The 15,140-nt window shown below is 44.9% G+C and overlaps 1 protein-coding gene across 6 annotated transcripts in view; it reads right to left on the bottom strand.

Annotated features, from left to right (window-relative positions):
* Positions 1-595: 595 nt before the first annotated feature.
* gnao1a (guanine nucleotide binding protein (G protein), alpha activating activity polypeptide O, a) overlaps positions 596-15,140 on the bottom strand; it is a 78,216-nt gene continuing 63,671 nt past the window's right edge. Inside the window, exons 6-9 of one of the 6 annotated variants that reach the window (XR_012928712.1) lie at positions 14,684-14,813; positions 10,062-10,215; positions 5,463-8,607; positions 4,255-5,396 (exon numbers count right to left, since the gene is read on the bottom strand). Coding sequence is in view for 2 of the 6 variants with exons in the window: in XM_076042746.1 (XP_075898861.1) it covers positions 2,636-2,823; positions 3,409-3,562; positions 14,684-14,813 (472 nt within the window). In the remaining 4 variants the exon portion in view is untranslated. Of the gene's footprint in view, positions 2,824-3,408; positions 3,563-4,254; positions 8,608-10,061; positions 10,216-14,683; positions 14,814-15,140 lie in introns of those variants that run through there. The other 5 variants (XR_012928711.1, XR_012928710.1, XR_012928709.1 and 2 more) reach the window with 5 other exon arrangements.

A 15,140-nucleotide genomic window follows, 5' to 3' on the forward strand; every position in this document is an offset into this window, starting at 1 on the left:
AATGTCATTATACACAATAGTTTTTTTTTTTCCTTTAAAATTCAGAAATAAAGAAGGTCGGGAGATAGAGATTTATATAGATAGATTGATGATGGCTAACATAGATAAGGTATGAAGAGATAAATTCCCAAATCTACTCATTGTGTTTGTGTCTGTCTGTCTGCGTGTGTGTATATGTGTGTGTATCTGTGTGATGTGAGGCTGTGCTTTTCACTGTAGACCTGGAAGGTGTGTGCTAAACTGAAAAGAGACAGAGAGGAAGAAGAAGTCGTAGTAGTAGGAGAAGGAGGAGGAGGAGGAGGAGGAGAAGAAGCAGAAGAAGAAAGGAGCATGACTTTTATACAGCGTCGATGTGTGAACATGCGGCGTCACTAGCTCGCGGACGCAGCGAGAAACGTGCTCCCACCCCACCCCCGAAAAAAAATTGGTTTGTATTTATTCTTTTTTTTTTCTTTTTTCCCCTCTCTCGTCAGAAATAATAAAAAATAGATAATGTCATAATAGTATATTTAAGTCGTTCTGAGTCAGGCTAAAGTGTGGACACTGTCATTCTAATGCAGGGAAACAAGCAAAATGGTCAGAGGAGAGAGAGAGAGAGAGAGAGAGAGAGAGAGAGAGAGAGAGAGAGAGGGAGAGAGAGAGAGAGAGAGAGGGGGGGGGGGGGTCACAGTTCAGAGCATTACAACAACACAGGTGGGGCCAGTCTGCCGAGTTCACTATGGTTCCAAATCAGCTCAACATCAGACTGGAACTATTTGCAAAACATCTTTTTTTGTTGTTGTTGTTTTTCTTACTTAAAAAAGGGTTGATATATATATAGAGAGAGAACTGAAAAGGTTCTGGAGCTACAAAGCACAAGAAAGATTATCTCTTAAAGAATGTCACAGGAGCATGAGGACAGTTCCTGTTGTTGTAATACCCACGATCCTTGATTTTGTCATTGTTGTGTTGGTACGAGAGTAAAGACTCTTGTCTTTCATTTTTTTGGAAAGATCAACCTTTACACTTTTTCCTTTTGAAATACCAAAATCCCTCTTACACCCTTTCCACCAATCACCTCCCCTCCCATCTGCTGTCTAGCTAGTTTTTACAACCTCGATTTTTTTTTATTTTTTTTAATTCATCTTTTGCTATTTTTATGGGATTTTTTTTTAAACATTATTATCAACGGTACCTATGTGCTGTTTTTCTTTGTTCTTCTCGTTTGCAAGTTTGATGAACTCTCCGTCTATACAAAGGCTCGAGTATTTCATGCTAAACTGAGCTTCGGGTGGAAGTGGGGAAAAAGAGGAGAGCGGGGGCGGGGCGGCGGCGGGGGGGGGGGGGGGGCGTGTTTACAAGGAAGAAGGGGCTCTTTCACCCTGAATCCAGACCACCGTTAAAGAATGACGCAAGTGGAGGTGTGAGGAGCGCGAGAGGCGTGGCGGCGTGAGCGACAAGAGGTCGGAAGGGCGAGAGATCAATAAATAAATTAATGAACGGGCCGCCCGTCCGTTGCCGCGCTGGACGGGAGGACTGTGCGGAGGTGGAGAGTGGCAGCGGGTCTAAACGTTAGAACAGAAGGGGAAAGGTCAGAATTAGATGGTGGTATATACCTGCTTCTAAAAAGCCTAGCTATCTACAGTACGGTACCGCCCCCTCCGTCGCGCGGTACCGATCGGGACCCCTCAGTCTCGGCCACCGCTAACTGTCGGCAGACGGCTGCGTTTGGATGGCGGGAAAACCTTCCTCGTGCCAGTGGATGAACTCCGTTAGAGAGAGAGAGAGATGAGAGGTCAATTAAGAAGAGAAACCAAGTATAACGACAAACGGAAAAATCTTGGCCGATGTAAACAAAACAGAAAAGTTAAAATCAACGTCAGTTTAAGCAGAAAATTGTCAATTTAAAAAGAAATACAGTTCATAAACCTACCTGCCGACGGGTTCTGTTTTAGTGATGTCGACATGTTGACGCACTAGCGAGACAAATGTTACAAAAGAAACCCTAGCCGAGCAACAAAACAAGAAGGACGTGATTAAAAGTGTCAGTGTGAGGCAAAATGTGAATATAAATCAGTGTGCTCACTGATGCTCATGGAATAAATACACATACACACAAGTCCCAAAAAAAAAAAAAAAATCCAAATCATAACAATAATAATAATAATAATAAAAAGAGCTGCAATAAAAAGTACAGGTTTGCCTTTTGTTAACGACACAAGACACGAGTGAGAAATGAAAGTAGATCTGGGGGGAGAACACAGGCTTTCATTAACTTTCTTCTTGAAGTTTTCAAGGCTGCGGGGCGAGGGGGCTGGGGGGGGGGTTTCCTTCTGAAACAAATTAGTCTGATTGGCAGCAGGCCAGGGAACGTCAGGAAAAAAGACAAGAAGAACTAAAAACATTATATATATATTTATATATATGTATGCCTATTTTTTTTTAAATTATCCTCATTATTAATATGTACCTAGTTGCATTTTTTCTTTTCTTCTTCTTTAAATATTCAGCAAAATCATCATTATCATCATCTTTTTCCCCACAGCGGTTGTCAAAGGAAATGGGGGGGGCGCTGAGGGGGGGTAGGGGCGGGGGAGGGCACTGGGGGGGTGGGGGAGAAGTCGGGGGCCGGTCGTCTGTCGAGGACCGGGCGCGCTCAGTACAAGCCGCAGCCCCGCAGGTTGTTGGCGATGATGATGTCGGTGACGGCGTCGAACACCACCTGGATGTTTCCCGTGTCTGTGGCGCAGGTCATGTGACAGTAGATCTCCTTGTTGGGCGAGCGGTTCTTGCTCTCAAACTGGGCCTGGATGTAAGCCGCCGCGTCGTCGTAGGTGTTGGGCCCTGCAGCGAGGGAGAGAAGACTTCACCTGAGGGCACGCTGACCAGCAGCCAGGGCTGGTGGTGCGGACGGAGGTCAGCTCCACCAGTGCGTGAGCGCTACACATCGTTTCCTCCGCCGCGGCCTATGGAATGCTGTACGGCGGCGTTTCTCAACTGGTGGTTCGCAACTCGGAAGTAGGGATCGACGCGGAGCTACATCTCACATCGTTACACCGTCCTGCTCAAAACCTTGATCTAAAAATAAATAACCCTGCTTTCAATGAAGCTTATCCAGTGCTCCAGGTGGGTGCAGTAGAAGCAGAACGGTGAAAGAAGTGAGACGCTGCGTTTTTTTTGCCATACATCAGAACACCGCTTGTGTAAACTGATCAGTCAATTTACACTCATCTCCGTTTCTGTCCTCAGTAATTGGATTGTTTCACTGCTCCGCCGCTGCCTGTGCTCTGCAGGAAAGTAATTTCGCACACCTGTCAAGTTCACTTCGTCCAAGATGTTTTGAGAGCTGCTGTTTTCCCACACACACACTCCCTCCATTAAAAAAAAAAAAAAAAAAAAAAAAAAAAAATGCTACTCCCTTCTGTTTACCTGTGTATTCAGGGAAGCAGATGCTGAGTGCAGACTTCTTGATCTTCTCCGCAAACAGATCCTTCTTGTTGAGGAAGAGGATGATGGAAGTGTCAATGAAGAACTTGTTGTTGCAGATGGAGTCAAACAGCATCAGGGACTCGTGCATGCGATTCTGCAGAGGAGGACGAAGGAGACGGAGATTGATGGCAGGAGGTGAGGAGGAGGAGGTTGGAAGAGAGAGAAGAAGGAGAAGGAGGAGAAGAAGGAGGGTGAGTTCAGAGGGGATGAAAACATCAGGTGGGAGGACGAGGGGAGGATTAGGAGACGAGGGGGCCGAGGAGGAGGGATTCATAGAGGTGACATAAAGGACGGGGAAGGAGAAAAAAAAGAAAATGAGAATGTGTGATGGCGGAGGAGGGACAGAGGGGGTGAAGAAAAAAAGAAGCGACCGTCAGTCTCACACTGTGACCTCAACCAACTCGGACCTCCACACAAGACGAGTGCAAGAAATACCCGATGTAGTCAGGTGCCGCACGTGGGTCGGACAAAATCACATGATGCGTTGAATTCACACATTCACACAGAGGAAGTATTCCTACATGTCATGCGCGCACGCACACGCACACGCACACACACGAGTAACGGTGTAGGATTACAAAAGCTAGTTTCCTCAGGAAGTTCCTCCCAACAAAATAATCACAGTTTCTGAAAAACAAATAGACTGTAGAGATGGAGGGAGGAAAAATACCCAGCATCCGGGTTTCATAAAAAAATATTGCAGAAACGCGCCCACACACGCACACACGCACACAAACACGCGCACGGCAGGCAACAAAAATAAGTGGGTCAGAAAAAACAATCACACAGTGGCTGTTGTGCTTTATTATCACTTCTCTTGTATAAATACAATGTTTAATAAATTATCACAGCAGTGAGGGAGATACAGCAGATGTAAATATATATACATATATATGTATATATGTATATATATTTTACATGACAGTGCTCAATAAAATACAACACAGACACGTACACGCAACATACACTCAAATACTTGGGGTTGTGGCCTCTGCTTTACAGTTTGGAAAGGCGGCGACCCGGCATGGAGACCGTGAGTGCCTCCCAGTGGGTCAGAACATGCTGCCTACCCTCCTCTTTCCTTCAATACTACACCGCTTCTTTATGCCCATCTGACCCAGCCACTTAATGCAGCCAGAGAGCGATAAACAGCTTAGGTCAACTAAAGCCCAGCAGGAAGTCAACACGTCAGACAACAGCGAATGTATGTCGCAGGAAACGGGGACAACACCTTTCACACCACTCCTTTGTCTGGCTAAATTAGAGTGAACTACGTGAAGTCTTAGGGACGGCGCAAAAAAAAAAAAAAAAAAAAAAAAAGATCCGTTACGCAGATTAAATTAGGTACAGTGTGTAAAACTCTGCCATCTGGTGGTCAGACTTTAGATTGCGGCGCTCATTTGCTCGCCCTCCCTCTCCCAAGCTTGCCAGGGAACTACGGTGGCCTGCGCACACAAACCTGGGTACCTCGTCCACCTTCTTCTTCGTTGGTTTATTTGAGGATGCGAGCGTTCACCCTAAGTACGGCAGCTAACTGGAAGCAAGACCCTTCCTTTGCCCTACGTATATTCTTATATATAGATAAGAATCGTTCTGAGGGTAGGAAACCCAATTGACTTTTACTGTGTTGTGATAATACACTTCCATCAGTAGTCAAGCTTTTACCAATTTAAAAATCACAAATCAGGCAAAATTTTACATGCTGGACCTTCATAAAAAAAAGAAATCTTGATGTTTCGCAGGATGTTGCAAGCACATACAAAGACACACATAGACAATATTGTGCTGAAGGAGATGAAGAGATTTTTCAGGGCGGGTGCACTGAAAAATCTTTGAAACAACATCCCCGCTGACTGTGTGAGCTGCCTGAGGGTGAGCACGTGGCGCAGGAGACAGAAGCCTGAGCAGAACGCCGCTTCCGTTTTCCCCTGGGGGGACACACACACGCACAGAAACACACACACACACACACACACACACACACACACACACACACACACACACACACACACACACACACACACACACACACACACACACATTTCGACACTTTCTTTTCATCAAAGTGCGACTTGGAGATGACGAGAACTTTTTTGAGGGCACGCAGATCTTGGAAACAGAACGCCTCCTCAACCTCCGAGTGGGATGACGACGATGACGCATCTGACATCAAATGAAACGGATGCCGAGGGAAGAAGGAGAGGTCACCTCTCATTTCTGAGACTAAACCTGAACTGCTGCTGTTCCTCTGACCTTTGAAAATAAGCAGCCGGTTGCCGTCAAGTTTTTGAACGTTCTCTCTCCAAAAGCAAAAGGTTCGCGCTCATGACGGCGGGAGTCCTAACAAGCGACGAGTAGAAGATGAAAGTTTGGGGGCTGCAGGAGTCACATTTCAGCGAGAGACAAGGGAGAATGGGATTCATAAGCTACCCAGCGAACGAGTCGCTGTGACATTTCAGAGTCCCAGGGAGAGTGTTTGTGTCTCCGCTGTGCCAGCGTGAGTGTGTGAGTTTAAAGGGTAGACAGGTGCCTTCTGGGTAATTAATCCGCAGACACTTCCTGACAAAGTGACGCCTGAGTGGGGCTGACGGTGTCCTCTGCACACCAGCGGCCACACATCGCACAAACACACCTTTATTATCCTTTGACGCTGGTAGTAAAGATATTGCATCACTTTTAAAGGTTGGAAGACGTGTGCACACGGGCACAAAGAAATTGTTAGCCGCTAGGCTAACGCTTCCAACCCTTCAAAGCCATTTTTGCAAAATGAATGTATGTATTGTTTCATTAATGGCAGAAAAAAATAATTTTTAATTTTTACTTGAGTACATTTCAAAACGTGTACTTTATTACTTTTACTTGAGTCAAGGAGTTCAATCAGTGCTTTTACTTTTATCAGAGTACATTTTTTTTTTAACACAAGTATCCTTTTTTTTTTTTTAACCAAAGTACAGAATGTGAATACTTTTAACACCTCTGAGATAGACAGACAAACAGACAGACAGACAGACAGACATACAGACGCTGCCCATAAGAACACTTAAGCTGTTTATTCGGCTCTCTGGCTTCAACGGCGAGGCTGAAACTGTGACCATTGGCAGCTGCAAGAGTCCAGCAACACTCTACAGTACAGCAGTGTTTCTCAACTGGTGGGTCGCGGAGCAGTTATGATTTGGTCGCGGCCTTGTGGCCATCCCCAACCTGTTTTTTTTGTTGTTTTTTTTTAAGGGATTAAAAAAGAAAAAGAAAAAATCTCTCCACCAGTTGAGAACCACTGCTCTGCAGTCTGGGACGCTTCCTTCACTTCAGGGGTCGTACGTACCACCACCACCTCTCAAACTCTGGCTTTTTTTTTTTTTAAGGAAGGAGTGCTGGGCATCAGGGACATGGTGCACAATGGATGCGGCCCTCGGGCCCAATGAAATGGACACTTCTTCAGAAGCACCGACAGAGTTTGTGTGCTTGAGTCAGCACACTGGCTCGTGTATGTATCTCTTTCTGTCAGGTAATTTTATCGCCGGCCCCAATGTCTGCTCGCGACACAAGAAAAATCGATGCCTGTGTATGACCAGAGGTGAAGTCCACAGGGAGACATGATCACACCGCAGTTTATCACACTAAAAAATAAAATGAAATAAAAGGCAGGCTAAAGGAGTAAGAAAACACAGCTATCCCTCTCTAAATTTGATCTGCTCTCTGCACGTTTTCAAACCGTCGTAAGGGGATCAAACATAAATGTACTTTCCAGGCCGGGACTCATGCAATCGTTGCTCAAAGCGAACTGGATGATGTCTACGATGAGAGTCTTGTCAAATAAGGATGATTAAATAAAAAATAAAGCGTAATTATTTTTTTTAAAACCAAACTGAAAACCACAAGCTCGGAGAAATTTTGACACAACAACTGAGATACATTCAGCATCAATGTACAGCCACTTGGATTTGGGTCTGGCGGAACCTTCAGGTTCAAAGATCAGTCCAGTATCTTCAAATGAATACATTCTGAGAATTTAAGACATGTAACTTTACATCAACATAGACAGTTACTTGAAGTACCATTGGTGCTATGACACCTTGTAGGTTGGTTTCAGTCTGGTGGGTTCCACTCAGACAGGTGGAGCGCTGAATGAGATGAATCCACTTTATTATTCATTTAAACCTACAGTATCGAAAGTTTGTCTCCCCCCGCTGGCAGGGAGGAATTATTGCTTGAAGACAGTTAAAGTTAACCCGCTGGATCGATACTATAAATATATGTATTGTGTATTTCATACCATTATGAGAATTAAATATGTACAGTACTTTATATAATATAACAGTATTTATTCTTATATAAATCAAAACTGTTGGCGGTAACATCTTAAAAATCGATAAAATATCAGTCAGTTGGAGCGCCGGAGATAGCTGCGTGACACTGTGCATTCAACGGTAGACTAGCAAACAGCAACAAAATCTAAGTGTTTAAGAAGTTCTAACTTTTTGCAACTCATGACTCACAAAGGAACTTGTAAACTGAGACGAGACAAACTTGAATCCTTCATCTTCGTCAAGGCAGAAATCTATGGCAGGAAGGCACTTACAAACTGAAACAGGCTTTAAAATAGCTTTACCAGACAGTTAAGGGCAAGGAGTTTTTCAGAAACGGATCATCCAAGAGCTTCCTTGGTACCATTTAAGGCACAAGGTTAAATAATTAGGGCCGGAGACAATTTTACCAAAGGAAAAAAAAAAGAGATTTGAAGCCGTGGATAAAATGGCCAAACAGACATTTTTCATTTTCAATCAAAAACAACAAAAGCCGCTTAGCTCTTCAGGAAAAGCAGGATCATGATATCACATATACAACCTGTCCCCTGCGTACTGGCGGGGGTTGGGGATCGGGGGGGGGGAGAGAGAGGAGGGTTTGGTGGGGGGGAACGTGCCGCGCAACGGCCTCCCATGTGACAGAGGCGTCAGTAGAGGCCACACCCCCGCAGGTTGTTGGCGATGATGATGTCGGTGACGGCGTCGAACACCACCTGGATGTTTCCCGTGTCGGTGGCGCAGGTCACGTGGGAGTACACCTCCTTGTTGGTCGACTGGTTCTTGGTCTCGTACTGACACTTGATGTAGGCGATGCCCTCTAAGTAAGTGTCGGGACCTGAGAGAGAGACACGGAGGAACAGAGAGGGAGAGAGTGGACAAGCAGTGGGAATCAGCTTTAAAAAAAAACCTTTAAAAAGCGACGATCTGTATCTGCCTCCTGCGTCAGCACTATTTCCGAGGCTTTCTCAGAGCCTCGACCTCTGACCGCTGCAGCTCAGTGCACTCTCTGCTGCTGGAGTGTGTGGAGGGATATGTGATACGCGCGCAGGTTTTCTTTCTGTCTTTTTTTTTTTTTTTTTTTTAAAAAAAAAAGGTCCAGATAGTAAGGGATTAAGTGCAAAAAAAATGCAATGCAGTGGAAGAAGTAGCCTTGGGTGATAAGTGCCGTCAGTTTTGGGATTACTGCCGACCTCCCGGTCTTCGCAGAGCATCGGACCAAACGCATCAGTTGCCAAACCAGCAACGTTCAATATTTTTTATTTTTTTTTAAATTCTACCTGCGGTATGAATTCTGCTCCGATTAGCCAACAGCATCGTTGGTTTTGTCGTGCTGAGCGTCTAGACCAGGTGTGGGCAAACTACGGCCTGGTGGCCACATGTGGTCCGTTAAGCTTTTTAATCCGGAAGAAAATAGCTAAGCTAAAAATAGCTGCATTTCACCATTTTTTTTAAAAAAGTGTTTTAAGAGTCATTTCAATAAAGAGCTAAATACCGTGGGGCTTCAAAGACACATATTTTGTTGGAACTTACTTTGGTCCATTTTCAATTGACATTAAGGCGCATGTTTTCTATATATCCCATGATATATTTTTTTCTCCTATGAGCTGGGTCACCGAAACACTCCGGCCCCCCCTCTGCTGTTAGATGTTTCCATCCGACGAGCCGCGAGCATCTCCGCATCTCCACCGCTGTGTTTGCCAGCCTCATCGGGGCGTACACAAACGCGCGGCCACGCAAACAACGCACAGAGGGCTGAAGAAGTGGAGGACAGCGAACCGCAGTGGAATCCTAATTTCTTCTTTGACAGCCCTCTTGTCTCTGCAGCTTTCCCACACTCCCGCTCTGACTACAGTCCACTGGCTTTCTCACGCTGAACCCCCCCCCCCCCCCCCCCCGTCATCTTAGTTGATCGAGATGGAATACTGTGATACTGTGAGGTACATTTCTGCTTCCAATCACTGAAAGCACTAAGCAGTAGCTGTCATTGAGACTCTGTGTGAGTCCAGACCTAGCAAATCAAATCTTTCTTGTTTTTTTTTTTATTGTAAATCAGCCCACACCCAACAGCTCGATGCTTTGTTCTGCTGTTTTGGTGACTTATTTGTGGCTGTTTAAAAATAGAAATGTACATTTTGAAAACATCCTTATAATATCACCCTCTAAGCTCGACAAAATCAAACATTTGCAAAAGACACCCTTTATGGGCTTCTGAACTGTTGCATTGAAATGTCTTTACTACTGTTTTTACAAGTAAGAATTAGACCTGGTCAAAGCCAAGCTGCACTGTACCTGTGTATTCAGGAAAGCAGATGCTCAGTGGTGACTTGACTATCTTATTTTCAAAGATGTCCTTTTTGTTTAGGAAGAGGATGATGGACGTGTCTTTGAACCACTTGTTGTTGCAGATGGAGTCAAACAGCTTCAGAGACTCATGCATACGGTTCTGTGGAAGAGATGCCGAGGTTAATCAAGGGTTGTTAGAGAGGCCGTTTCTTACAAGATGTTCCAAAACCGAGAATGAGACGCATCAATACTTACCAAACAAAAAACCCACCAAAACGGAATTACTGTGACATTGTCACTCAAAGGGGCCAAATCATAAAACGCATCAAGTGAAATGTGAAGAGGACCTGAGTGAAAACAACCAGAGCAGAAGTACTGAGAGGTTCCACTGGTGTGTGGTCGGTCTTACCTCTGCGGTGTGTATTTGTTTGTGGGCACGTGTGAAAGATCCCACTGATAGATGTGAAGAGGGTATTAGTGAGCTAAGGTACACAAAGCCATGCACGTAGCTGTGAGCTGCTGCCTCCGCTAACTGCACCTCTGTTGGAGCGAAGTTCTTAGTAGTAGGGGCAGCGCAGAGCAAAGTGTGAAAGGGCGCTTCTACAGTGTGACATCTGTGCCAAGGAGATAGTCTGCTCACTTTGGACGCACATTTATGCACGCTACAGTTCATCTTCAATCTGCAATCAATTTACAGAGGGAAGATCTTGGAGGAATTCTAAAGGGGGTACGATTAAGTTGAGGCAAGTTAATCTTCAACTGCCACGATGACCTGGATTACTGAGAACCGTCACAGACAATTATGAACTACGAACAGTCAACCAGTCAGGGATGGGTCTAAACCACACTTTTCCCAAACTGTTTTTATATTTATAGACCTTGGCCAACATTTTGGTAAGCATCAAACAACAGAACAAAACACCACTTTATCAACCACTGTTGACAAATAACGGAATTTGCTCTGTTATCTAAAATGATCAGTGACACACACTGTCAGGGTGCGAGGTGGTAGTATAAATAAATTTATAAAAAAAAGGACGCAAAAAAGCAACGTGCATAAACCTAAAACTGTCAAGACTCCTTTCGAAGGTGCCTAGCGATAAAAAACAGAGTCGGATTCTTTTGATGACGTGAGTCGAACGCAGTTTCTCTCTGGTTATGATCTGTTTTTAGCTTAGGAAATAATGTGGGAAGGTGGTTGATGTAGCTTATCAAGCTGCAAACTCCCCCCCCCCCCCCCCCCGCACCGCAAGATACTGGAGATGTAGGCAACGAGGCATAACATTCAGCAGCAGAATAAAAGAGGTTAACTAGCTAGTGTCGTACTAAAGAGTGGCCAGGCGGGCAAAGAGGAAGACAGCTAGACGTCTCACACGGGGGACTGAAAGCTCAGCAAAACATGCACACCCTGACAACTCGCACTCTTTAAAGCTCACAATACAGGGAGGGTGCGTGAATTGGAAAAAAAGGTTTCATACCTGCACGTGGGGTGGAGCATCTGCAGAAGGTCTGACAGCTGATTGGTTAGAGAGGACAGTCGACGGCGAAAAGTGACAGGAGGAGCGGAAGGAGCCAAAAGATGCTGCAGGACGGAGCTTAGAGCAGGAACAGAAATGCAAGGGACCCGCTCGCCCACCCAGCCACTTCCTGTGTGTGACCCCCCCCCCCCCCCCCCCCCCCCAACTCCCCGCCGAAAAACCCGCGTGCGAGAAGTGGGTGCTGAAGGACGGTTAATCCAGTCTGGTTCCAGTGGTAACGACGTTTTTTACAACAACAAAAAGAAATGCACCTTCAATGGTCAAAAGGAGGAAAGTTTAGGAAAATGACGGCGCAAATTGCTGTGAGTACCACATGTGTTTTTTTGGGGGGGGGACTGAAAGGATAAGTAGCTGCTGGAGATGATGACACAATACTTCTGAAGCTGCAGGTTTTTGCAAGGAACAAAGATAAACAGAGCCAAGAACATGAAAGACATGCAGACAAATAAAATAAAATTGTACATTCGGTAAAATGGTGGCGGTAACTGTGGGTGGCACAGTGCCGCCTTTCTCCCAATGATAGAATTGCATAACAGCATAAATAAGTTCTCTGTTGCTCCGACTTGAGCCGAGGACCCATGACAGTCACATGGTGCGAGGCGTCCAGCACTAGGTTGTGTCAGATGTGTGCGGGCAGAAAATCATCATTCTGCGCACTAAACTCTTGTTCATTATGTCAACACAGGTGATGCTTCATGCAGGAAAAACCAGTCCAGTAACACCAATTATAACAATTGCCTCATGTTAGGTGAGGCAGACCAAAAAAAAAAATAGAAGAACTGAAAAATTCACCATTTGAATGAAAGATTTTGTAAATCAAACCAGACTAAATTTAATGTAATCAGATGTTTGGTATTTGGCATATATTTGGCATATATTTGCTATATATTTGGTATAGACAGTAAAAAAAAAATTTTTGAAAAAATGTATTGAGACTGTTTTTGGAATTGCTCAGTTCAAAGAACTGCACAAAAGTGACGTATGCGTTAACTTTGCGCGCATGTGATTGCGAAGTGGTGAAAGGCCCCAGAGCTGACGCGAGGACGTGGGCGCTTGCCGAAAAACATTTAGCTATTCCCCTCCTGGCAATTAGAACTCCTACACGGGGTGTTTGCCATTTAATGGCAACCCGTGATGTTGATCAGAACACAGTCTGCCGTGCAAAAAAAAAAAAAACCCTCATCAGCGCTGCCATTAACGCTGCCTGAGTAGCTACCACGACACAGATAATTGTTGCCTTTTCAGTGCCACGTTTGCCCATTTGGTTTCAATGACATTTTCCATTCCGCGCCGGCGCCAGCGGCTACGGCGGCTCCCGAGGGAGAACTGAAAGCCGTCGCGGCGGGTGTGTGTCCGAAAAAAAAAAAAAAGGCAATTTGGAAAACAAACAAAAAAAAAAACAGACGTGGCGCCGGAAGAACACGGCCGCGTCGTGACTAGCTGTCTCGCGACGGACGTCTCCTCGCCTTATCCGACGTTCCTCTGGCGCTCCGTGACACCTCTGATGCAAGAAAAAAAAAAAAAAACGCGACGGCGACAGCAATTTCACCGTTTCGAAATTCTCCAGGGAAATTCCTCGAGCCTCTAAATAGCAGGTGGCGCCGCGCATTCAAATCAGCTCATTTGTTTCCATCTCGACTCGGCGACTCGGCCCCTGCTTTCAAACAACGGACTAATTCATCGGTGTCCCTGTTTTCTCTGTGCCCAGGTGCTTTTTCTTATTGAGGATTTAGCAGAGCTGCTGCAACAACACTGGGTTTTTATATACGAATAAACCAATGAGAGAGGGAGATTTCAGTTTTTCACGTCGGTACTGCACTTGTGTCATCCGCAGGTTTGACTGATGACGCTCGGGCGTTTTTCTTGTGTTTTGTCGAAATACGCGTACAATGGCGTTATTTGTGATTGTCCGTGAATTACAGTTCAGCAAAGTGTGAATGACTCATCGCAAGTTGCTCACAAATGCATGAGACTGGTGCGTGACTCAGAATTTACAGCCTCTGGTCCAAAATGAAGACTGTCATGTGTGTGTAAAACAAAACAAAGAAGTCAAGAAACAAAACGTCCTTCAGACTGTTTTGTGTTCTTTTTTTTCTTCCTACGTCAACACAATTTGCATATACGAATTCTACAACCCATATAACTGTACTTCTCTGTTTTGGCTACGGCCGACATTGCTTTGCTAAACAAATTTTTTTTTAATGGCCGTTGTCCAATCTTACTGGTCAATTTGCATATTTTCGGTTATGACGCCTCACAGTTGAGCTCGAGTGTCGCAAACAAGGAGGGAGGGATGCAAACATTCTGCATGTTGTTTTCACAGCAGAGGTGGAAATAGCAACAGCGAGGCTCTGCTCATAATAGCTATATTTCAAATGTGAAGAAAACACAAACATTAAAGGGAGTTCACACCTTAATTACTTTAGAAGCTACTTTAAAAGTGCAGTGTGTAAAATTTGGCCAGATTTACGATTTTTACATTGGTAAAAGCTTAATATAATGGCAGTAAATATATCAATATAAGTGTGTACTCTCGGTACAATAAAAGTAATTTGGTTTTCAAGCCAAATGGTTCTTATTTATATATAAGAATATACATAGAACAAGAGTCTTGTTCCCGGTTAGCTGCCATATTTAGGGGGAATGCTCACATCCTCACATAAACCAACAAAGAAAAAGGTGGACGAGGTATCCAGGTTTTTGTGCACAGGCCACCGTAGTTCACTGGCAAGCTCAGGAGAGGTCGACAGGGATAGGGCGAGCGAATAAGCTTGGTAATTTAAAGTCTGACCACCACATGACAGAATTTTACACACTGTACCTTTAAGAAAAAGCAAAAAAACAAATCCTTCCATGTCTAGATCCTTTATTCAACTTACACACTTTTCCGTGGCAGGTTTCTGATACGCTCGCTGCTGTGAAGCCCATCATTAAAAACAACAGAAAATCCTCAGCGTTGTCCCTCCTGCGTACCACCCGACATGATGTTACCTGTGCTACACCCTACGAGGTCACGAGTCGCGGTGCGCCGCACAGTTGAAGTGACGACGGCGGCTTCAGGTAGGTGGAGCTACGGGCAAAGTGTCTTACCGTGGTCTCGTCCTCATGCAGCACCTGGTCGTATCCACTGAGCGCCACGCAGAAAATGATGGCCGTTACGTCTTCGAAACAGTGGATCCACTTCTTCCTCTCTGACCTCTGACCTCCAACATCAAACAGCCTGACAGACACAGGAACACGTTTGCAGTCAAGGGAATTGTAAACAGACTTTTGAAAATGGACTTTAAAAAGAGAGCTAAGCTAGTGCTCTGTGGCCCTGTGCCTGATCTGATAAAAAAAGATGCTACGTCACATGTTGCTGTCCGTTTTAATCTTGTAACTATTTAATCTTTGCAGGTCTACTAGCGCTGGCTGTGAGTAACACCAGAAACAACTTCTTGGTCACGTGAGGAGCCTGCTTACGATGACAGAGTCCATTCAGCACACTCTTTTCATTTTGTAAAATAGCTCTGATTGTAAAAAGACTAAAACCATGTCAGGCATTCCT

Source organism: Nelusetta ayraudi, unplaced genomic scaffold (assembly GCF_046127955.1).
Source record: "Nelusetta ayraudi isolate G7.1 ecotype Tasmania unplaced genomic scaffold, CSIRO-AGI_Nayr_v1 ptg000071l, whole genome shotgun sequence".
NCBI classification, from domain to species: Eukaryota; Metazoa; Chordata; class Actinopteri; order Tetraodontiformes; family Monacanthidae; genus Nelusetta; species Nelusetta ayraudi.